At 38.4% G+C, this 9,711-nt stretch overlaps 1 protein-coding gene across 1 annotated transcript in view; it reads right to left on the bottom strand.

Annotated features, from left to right (window-relative positions):
- Positions 1-701: 701 nt before the first annotated feature.
- Positions 702-9,711, bottom strand: part of dop1b (DOP1 leucine zipper like protein B) — a 28,508-nt gene continuing 19,498 nt past the window's right edge. The window contains exons 21-38 of the mRNA XM_042494013.2: positions 8,556-8,655; positions 8,265-8,456; positions 8,039-8,161; positions 7,794-7,928; positions 7,118-7,173; positions 6,889-6,993; positions 6,572-6,638; positions 6,323-6,482; positions 5,151-5,233; positions 4,959-5,068; positions 4,724-4,873; positions 4,269-4,330; positions 3,267-3,395; positions 3,037-3,173; positions 2,886-2,941; positions 2,659-2,802; positions 2,420-2,552; positions 702-2,010 (exon numbers count right to left, since the gene is read on the bottom strand). Coding sequence (XP_042349947.2) covers positions 1,753-2,010; positions 2,420-2,552; positions 2,659-2,802; positions 2,886-2,941; positions 3,037-3,173; positions 3,267-3,395; positions 4,269-4,330; positions 4,724-4,873; positions 4,959-5,068; positions 5,151-5,233; positions 6,323-6,482; positions 6,572-6,638; positions 6,889-6,993; positions 7,118-7,173; positions 7,794-7,928; positions 8,039-8,161; positions 8,265-8,456; positions 8,556-8,655 — 2,200 coding nt within the window. The 3' untranslated portion in view covers positions 702-1,752. The remainder of the gene's footprint in view (positions 2,011-2,419; positions 2,553-2,658; positions 2,803-2,885; positions 2,942-3,036; positions 3,174-3,266; positions 3,396-4,268; positions 4,331-4,723; positions 4,874-4,958; positions 5,069-5,150; positions 5,234-6,322; positions 6,483-6,571; positions 6,639-6,888; positions 6,994-7,117; positions 7,174-7,793; positions 7,929-8,038; positions 8,162-8,264; positions 8,457-8,555; positions 8,656-9,711) is intronic.

Here is a 9,711-nt window from a genome sequence, read left to right as displayed (position 1 = left end):
GATCTACATAAATATCTTAAAACAAAATCTAACCTAAAAATATTAAATAAAAATTACCAAAACTATTAATTTTTGCAAATCATACAGCTTTATTATATAACTTATCAAGTAAACTCGTCTGTATGTTCATACTTGTCTATTTTATTTTACTTTATTTCATTATTATATACTGACTGTACTGTAAAAAGTACATTCAGTGGTTATATAAAAAAAAGTCTGAGCTTCTTTAACTTACTGTTGGATATATATATATATATATATATATATATATATATGTATATATATGTATATATATATGTGTGTGTGTGTGTGTGTGTGTATATATATATATATATATATATATATATATATATATAATAAAATGCACCAAAAATTTTTTTAAAAACTTATTTTTATCTGCTTAATTTACTTCAGTCTGTGCTCCGTTTTCCTCTAGTTATATATTACAATTGCTATTTCAATAATACAGTAGTAATACAAGGCCTATAAGAAGTGATTGTGTGCAGTGTTGAATATTGTGTGAATGATGTGCAAGGAATACAATACTTGTGTTTCATACACATGCACATGGGAAATGGTAAAATGGTAACTACATTTAGTAGTGCTATGTGCTCATGTTACTATTTGCCTCTCATTTACCTAATCACACAGACACACTCAGACTCAGCAATTTCTCTCCAACACAAATAAAAGTGAAAATACACAGTTTAAACTTAATATTTAATTCAATGAGTCTTCCTTCTGTTAATTCAGAACTTGACATGGTCCTTTGAACATCCAAAATAAATTACATAAGCATTCAGCATTGTGGAAAAACAAGACAACAGGCATTTGTAAAAACTATCAACGAACAACTACAAAGAAAGGCGGATTTCCCTTCAACACCAAAAAATGGCAAGCACATATTTTAGCGGGGTACACCCAATAACATTTCAAAGGGTTTACCTGGTGTACACATAATCACATTCAGTAACTTACTCAGACAACTCTTAACATGAGTCCAAAAGTTTGTGAGGTCCCATAATGATGTTTTCGATAACAACAAAAGAGAAGAGTACCAACAGCATCCATATACTGGAGTCTTTACATTCACAGAGTCAGACAGATGTAAGCACGCACCAGAACGTGTGGTTAACCAGAGGTTATGAAAAAGTCAAAAGAACATATTAACAATACTTGATAAGGTTCTTCACAGCGAATCTGTTTTTTGGTGTCAAACTAAAAAATATTACCAGAATTATTGTTATTATAAGGTGCACGCCTAATAAAAACAATAGGCTGTAATTTGAAGCTGGTTTACATAACTTCTTTTTGTGGTGACATTTTTTAGTCTAAAACCATGTAAATTAGAGAGATCAGACACTGACACAATCTCAATGTGTTCATATTTTGCAGCTGAGATGATTCTCGTCCTTGAGAGAGAAAGAAGCATTCCACAGTATATCGTGATTCACACTTCCACCATGTTTTTTTCTTCAGATAATCATAAAGCTACATATACCCACAGCTACAACAAAGTCCCTCTGATTTTTCAGTACAGATTCACTGTGAGAGAACCTCAGAGGTACATGTATTCATGTGGAGCTCAGACAAGTTAAAACATTTAAAAAAACAGAATTCCATTTCCTTTTTTTTCCCATTTCCAAATATGACATTATCACCACTTGTACCTGTTTTAGGTATTCCACTGGTATGGCTGCAGGTCAAAGGGCTTAAAGAGGATTTCGTTCATGAACGCTTCATGCTTGAGCTCTAACCCTCCATGGAGTCCAGGAACTCTTCTTCTGTGATGCACTCCAGCTTCTTAAGAACTGAGTCCGCGCTGGCTGCTGGGTAGTCGGCTACTGGGAAGTGGGGCATGGGCTGGCTGTAGGGGGGAGGGCTCTGGAAGGAGCAGCAAAGGGTACGAAGGAAAGGCAGCAGCTGGGTGATGGAGGACAGGGAGCGCTGAGTGAGGAGGGGGAACTCCAAATGCTCTGTGGAGGATTCCTCACTCAGCCCATTCAGTGCCTGGAATAACAAGAGTGAGATTAGTTTAGCTAGTATTTTTCAGTTTTTTATTTGACGTATAGCATATTATAACATACTTTTTTGTACATCCTTATAGTTACCTGATTTTGTGTTCTTTTTGTATTTTATATTGTTCGTTTTGATTTTGTACTTTTTATTCTATACTCTCTGTAACTTATGTGGCGCCTTTTTAATCTCAAGAGTCTTTTTCTGGATATATAAAGGTTAAATAAAATAAATAAATACATTTGTGGAAAAAAACCTATGCTGAGTCCTCTATAGTCTATAAATGGAAACCTCATATTTTATTATTGCACTTATCTCACATCCAATTATCAAAAAAAGGGAGAGGCTGTGTTTAAATACTCATAAAAATGAACATGAGAAATAAGTTTGAAATTTATTTTACCCCGTATCGCAGCTGAATCCCTTCCAGTACTCTGACAACATGCGGTATGCAGTCCTGCTCGCCTTCTATCAGCGCGGTCTCTGGGCCATTGTAGCGGCTCACATCAACCTCCGGGACAAACGCCCAACGATACCTGTGCAAAGGACAGAGTGTCAACAGACAGAAAACAATACCCAGACACACTAATTCATGCAGCACCACAATGTACACAAAGACATATGTTAGCATGTCTTTCTTACATCTGAAAGAGCGGTATCCTCTCTGGTGGAAACGCCAGGGAGGTGTCCAGAAACTTGCAGGCTGACAGGTACATGTCCAACTCTGCCTGAGAGAAATTCACTGGTCCATTTTTCTCAAGGGCTCCCCGCACCACTTTAGCCAGCCTGGGTGATACACAAGATTTTTAGTGAGAGTGTCTACAGAGCGTCACTGAAATACAAATCTGTGAATAAAATACTTAACTCACTTTGAGACGTCTTTATCTGCCTGCAGAGCTTTCTCTAGACGTGCAAATATGCGAATCTGGGGGGAAAAAAAAGAAGTTACCGTAACGTTAATCAAAATAAACCCTTATTTAGTACTGTATAAAGCCAGGCTCTCGGAGAATGGGATCTCACCAGTTCTGTGACCATAATTGGCCAAAGAGATGTGAGGTGCTGGGACGAAATCCGCAACAGGAGAACACGAAACATCAGGAACATTTGGGCTAAAACACCAGGGCTAGGGTTCATCCGCAAAGCCTCAGTGAGACGCTCTGAAAGGAGAGGAAGTGAAGTTTGCGTTTCTACCACTAAGAGAAACATCATTACATAAAAATCAATACGAACGTCCAGTAACAGCAACCCACCTTGGATGAGGGGCAGATACAGATGATACTGGTCGAGTTCTCCGCTGAACATGGCGAATGCCTGGCGCTTCAGCAGCATGGGTTTTTGGTCTACGTTGGTAAACAGTTTCAGGGAGCCACTCTGCATGCCTACAGCACAAACACATACAGGTTAACAGCAGATACATGTAATCAAAATGACTGTAGTCTGACACCACAATTTCTAAGTAGGGGTCCACCGATTTTGGTTTTTCAAGGCTAATACAAATTATTAGTAGTTAATGAGACCAACTGCTGATATTTGGAAACAATATGCATTTACAATAAAAAATGAAAATCCTTCTGTTAAAATGTAGCATTGTAATAAAACAAACTCTAACACAAAATTTTATTTAAATGCCTTTAGCAAATTGTTAATCACAACTGAAGCGTTAAACATCATATACTGCAAGTTCCGAGTAACTTTTATTTAAATTAAGTTAAGTGAAAATTTAAATTAAAAAATAAATAAATAAAAATAAAAATAGCTCCCTATGGTTAAAGTTAAAGTTCATCCCTTGCTGACACTTTCTTTGCACTTTTAATTATCTAATTTTATCGGCAATCATTAAAATAAAATGCCGATACAGATAATCTGAAAAATGCCAAATATTGGCCCGAATAATTGGCTAGGCCGATAATCTGTCGACCCCTATTTCAAAGGTGACATTTTGTCTGTGCTGGTTTGAAAACTATTTTTATTTGGCTTCTTGTCTGAACTGTACCTGTCCATCTGTGAATACTTGGAGGTTTATCTCTTCTGTTATTTATAAAATGATATTTTTTACAACCTCCATTAGCTCTCCCCACCATTATGTACATGTTTCCTGACATCTCTTAAGCAATACTTCTTCATTATATCCATTTTATTATCTAGACGTTCAAAGTAACCAATTAACCCTATTTTTCACAGATAAGCTCTCATCTTTAGATTATTACTGTATCTTTACAGCACCACAAACATTTGTTAGAGGCTGTACTCACTCATGATGTCTTTAAACATGGTCTTCTCGTGAGTCAGCAGGTGGTCGATAATGGATTTCCAACTGTAGAGAACAAAGGGAGTCCTTAGACAATTAAATATGACAAAATATGTCTTCATAGAGATGCAGCTGGATACATTTTAATTTAATTTTAGACATGGTATGAACACTGGTGCTTTTCCAGCCAGAGCTGTGATCTTGTCACATCTCTCACAACTTAATTGCCTCAATGCAAAGCGACAAAGATGAGAAAAAGCATCACAGAAATGTATCAAAACCCGTGATAAACCAGAACATTCTCAAACTGCTGAGTCAGAAAAGCATGCATTAGGGCTGCACAATATGCAAAAAAAATGAAATTGCAATAATTGTGGCAAATACTGCAATTGTGATAGGAGTCATATGGTAATTTTTGCACTTCATTTTCACTGAAAATAACTAAATAAATATACTAACCTGTGAGCACAGGAGGCATCCATGGTGAAGAAGAGAGGGTCCATAAAGAGCTCAAAGACCTCTTTTCTCCAGGCCCTTTTGGTATAGGCATACCCACTTAGACTGCTCAGCAGCTGAGCACCTGCCTCAAAGCTGGGCATGTTGTAGGCACTACAGGAGAGAAAGCTCAAGTTAGAGGTAGCCTATTGAGACCAAAAAGCTGTTAGATTCAAAATAGTCCTGCAACAAAAGTTACCTGTGGTTCTTCAGGTAGGGGAAAACATAGTACATGAGCCGAGAAATGAGAGGAACGGCTTTCTCCTTCTCATCACTGCGGTAAACCATGTCCAGAAGAGGTGCCAAGACCTGCAGAGTGAGAAAATGTGTTAAACAAGACAAGCACACAAAGATTCGTCCATTTACTCTCTTTCGATAAATAAAACCTCACCTCAGCCAGGAGTACAAGAGCTTGCACGCTGTAAACTGAGGGAGCTGAAGACGAAACCATGGTGCTGGCTTGAGCCACTGACTCTGAAAAAGAGATCAGGACATGAGGAGCAGTGAGTTCACTGATGACTGTTGAACAAGCTTGTTATAATAACAGAAGGGAGAAACGTGCATAAGTAGAAAAAGGTGATAAGTAGGATAGAAATGTATCAAAGAATAGAGGGGATGAGTCATAATAATTTTGTACTGATTTAAAGTTACCCTTTCCTGTAAGCAGACAATTAGCCCCAAACTATGCCAAAAATGCCCCAGACAGCATAACGGGCCCATCTTGACCCTCTCACTGTACAAGTCATGTGTTCTAGCCTGTACTGTTCCCATAGATCTTTATGAAAAATGTCACTTTAGTCATTGCTCATAACTAAGCTAAACTAACTCTTGAGAAGATGGAAGTTCCTGCCATCCGAACCCCAAAAATGAACTGAATTAAACTGAATGAAGTCAATCAGGTCTTTTCATCTTACCCAAATCAAGCTCTGCATTTTTTGCACATATCACAGGGCAAAATAGGACGGTATAATGTCCATTTCCTATGTTTCTCCACATCGTTATTCAGATTTCTCCTTTGATTCATTACCCATTCATATACGGTATGACAATAAACTCACATCTGAAACACTCGGCATATTACAAATATTAGAGCTTAAAGATGGTCTTTTCATAATACGGGGATGGCGATGCAGCAGAAAGATGCAAATACTGTTGATATTGGTGCTACAATGACAATTTGGAGGGAAATTGATCGTGGTTCATTAACACATATTACCCACATTGTTATGACACAAAGCTGGTTGAAATTTGGCAAAGTATCCCTTTAAAGCTGCAATGCTACTTCCAGTTGGTGTCTGGAGCTACTGCGACAGCTGGGCCTCTGGGTTTCCATGGATCATGGGGGCAGGTCTCAACTCTCAGGTCAAATTTTAAGACCAAGTAAAAGAGAAAGTTGTGGCCATCCAAAGAATACTAAGACCAGTTTCCATGGCAACAGTACTGATTTGTAAGCTGTACTTACAATCTGACTGAGAGCTTTATTGAACCCCCGGGTTTATTCTCTCAGACAGTGGATAGGAATTGCAGATGAGGTCATGCATGTGTGTATTTGTCATAACTTACCATAATGATCACCGTCCACGTCTGCGTCATCAGGTTCCTCTGCTTCAGCGCACACCTGTGGCTGAACTTTGACCTCCAGGCTGCGGCTGAGCCAACTGGTTTGCTCAAGAGAGGACCCCGCGATCCCACCCACTGCCTCCAAGATCCGCTGAGTCACCTCCTGCACGATGATGTCACCATAATTATTGCCACAGTACCTCACATGTACTTATTCACTACCTCTATCAAAGCTACAGCAATATGTCATACCTGCAGATCTCTAGTGTCCTTCTTATTGTCCAGGTTGGGGAGCCTGTTGACAAAGTCGTTGAGTATTCTGCAAGACAGAAACCATTTATGAGAGTCATATTTTCTTAATGAAACCAGCAAACATTACTAACCAGCAGTCCAATTATTGCTAAAGTCATAAAATGAAATATGACCACTGGTGTTGTTTGTCTGACCTGTCTGCTGAGCTGTTCTGGTGTGTATGCCCTAATAGTGTCTATGTAAGACTATTCTGTAATCGGAAGTACTACTACAGCGAATCAGAGTATGGAAGAAGCGCTGAATGTGTGAAAACTGACCCCAGCAACAAAAAGTGTCCAGGTGGAGCCAGGTTGAGCTGAACAGACTCCCGTAACAAACTGAGGAGAGGAGCCACATTTTCCTGCAGAGTCTGAGCTGAAATGCTGCAAACGGAAACAGAAATTGTTATAAAAGTGAGCATTTATAGAATTATAGAATTTTTTTTAATATTATCTTTTTTTTATTATTTGTTTGTATTATTAAACCTATGGTGTATTTCCTACTTACCTCTGTATATAGGCGTAGCTGAACTGTAACATGGGGATATCTACCAGAGTTGACTTCTGACAGTGAAAAAAAGTAGAAAATGTTACAACAACTGAGTAAAACTGTCTTTAGAAACTTCCACAGGATTCCCACGCAGTTTTACTTGTTAATTTTCAAAACTTTTCAACAACTTTTCTACAATATTTTAACCCAAATCCACAAGTGTGTAGAGGTACACACACATTTGGCCACTATTCTGCTCAGCGAGGCTAAGGACGTGCGTCTTTCATTAGCCATGTGAAATATTTGTCGTTCGGAAACCATCAATTATTAAACATGCACTTCCCAGGTATTTGGGATAAAGAAATGTGCTGGTGCTTGCTAACTTTACTTGTACGTTAGCCATGCCTGCCACCACCTAGCTGCATATGCTGAAGTGTATCACGTAATACTAGCGACAATATAACTGTCATGCAGTGCAGCACTAGATTTTAAATGAGTAGCATATCGAAAATATTTTCAACAATAGCCGAAACAATGTACATTCAAAACTTTTTTTAAAATATTCAGTTTGTTCCAAACAATTTCCAGGCCTGGAAAATATTTTTTTAAATTTATTAACCAGGAATTGCATGACCATGGGAACCCTGCTTCAAGAGTACAAGTTTTGAGCAGCTGTGCATGTATGTCTTCATACCTGTTCTCCTTTGATCTGATGTGGTTTTTTCACCACCTCCTTGACCAGCTGTAGGATGGTATCTGTGTGCAAGGTGTGCAGCGACTTCACCAGAGCCACGATGGTGAGACGAGACTCACTGGCTACAGGTAAAACCTAAAGAAGACGGGAATATAATGATGTCAAAAAGTGCTCAAAAGCCTTTCAGCCAGATAGATGTGACTGTGTCCTTTCTGGGGTTTTTTTTTAAAAACTGCAGGTCTTACTTGGTTTTTATGTCTCCTTTTACTCTTTCTGCTGCTCCACACTGCTCCCAGTGAAGCCATGAGCTGAATCCCATATTGCCCAGTTAGTGGGACCAGAAACTCCAGTATCCGCTGCCGTAAAATCTAAAAATGCACCAAACATACATAAATAAAACTGAACTATTAGTACATACATTTGTGCTGGCATAAACAAAATGCAGAAAATATGCACGTCTGTAACACACACCTTTGTGCTTTTGAAGTACACAGAGGTAGAGGTGTGTCTGCTGCTCTGTGCTGTGTCAGATACACGTCTCTGGTATTCTTCTCTCATGACCACCCTCCATAACAATGTCATGCTACTGAGCATGTGCGGGAGTGCCTCGATCACAGCGCTGCGTGCGTTACGGACATCCACAGGATCACAAGCAACAAAGGACTGACAGAGAGAGAAAGAGGAAGAAGAAGGGTGATGACATTCTCTTACATATGACACATCTGTGTGTTTATGTTTATGTGTGTGTGCCTCATTCCTCACCCTCTTATTGTCCAGCAGACAATAGTGTGTGATGGTGGTCAGGCCTTCTAGCAGAGTCAGAGGGTAGTCAGGCGCAATGTTTTCCCTCCTTCCACTCAGGCTGATCAGAAGACAGAAACATACATCAAAATACAACAACACTTAAAGCACAAAAGTGTCCTCACTGTATTTTTTTTAATCTATCAAATTAGCTTTGTCGCAAAGCCAAAAAATATGTGCAGCTACAATTTAAAGGACAGAATTTGGGGTTCTTGGCAATTGATGGCTGCTGCTGGTGATGTCACATTTACCACAATATACACAAACACACTTACACTTATAATCTTCTTAAATTATTAATAATACTGGCAAACTAAGCAGTTTGCCTTTGTACTGTTTGATTGTGCTTGTGAAGTGGAAAATTTTCTTCCACGGCTATTTACTTTTGATATGGGTCATGGCTATTTTGTGAGTTTGACTATTGGTTGACATAAAATCTTACATGTTAAGAGAGAGACCTGAATGTCACCCCTTAACATTTAAAATAACAAACATGTCATGTTTCTCTCTCTCTTCTCCCAAACTTCTGTTGTCAGGCCTTTCTTGTCACAGACTGTGGTGGTAACCCTCACAGATTTGCTTTTCCCAACATTTTGGCACACTTAGGGTATGTGTGTGTTTTTATCAGATTGAACTGTTCTTGTTTTATCTTGAACGTTTAATTTTTGTTTGATTTGATCAAGATGTGCATGGTGAACACCATTAAAATATAAAAAAGGGTTAAGCTTTGATAAGTACTCACTTCTTCTTACTTTTTGTTGGACATGAATGACTTATGCTAGTTGCTGAAAATGTCTACTGTGCATTCTGGTTTTGTTTTCTCACTTATATGTTTTATTTATTTTGCATGTTTGAATTAATCTAATCTAAAAAAAAAAAAAATCAGATAAAATAAAATGAAAAATCTTAAGACATATGACAAACTCAGCCAACAGAATTCATCACTGCACATATATAGTCTATAGTCTAGGCCTTTATACCCATGTACATATGCTTTAAGTTTCTATTCTTCCAAAACACCTTCAATCTTATACCCAATAACTGTCCTTGTCCAAAGGTGCCACCCATGAGGCCTGACGCTGGGAAAAGAAGTCTACTGTATCATGGATCTTGGTCT

This window comes from Plectropomus leopardus, chromosome 10 (genome assembly GCF_026936395.1).
Source record: "Plectropomus leopardus strain MGB_pleo_1.0 chromosome 10, ASM2693639v1, whole genome shotgun sequence".
In the NCBI taxonomy this organism is placed as follows: Eukaryota; Metazoa; Chordata; class Actinopteri; order Perciformes; family Serranidae; genus Plectropomus; species Plectropomus leopardus.
This window is presented reverse-complemented; position numbering and strand designations above follow the sequence as displayed.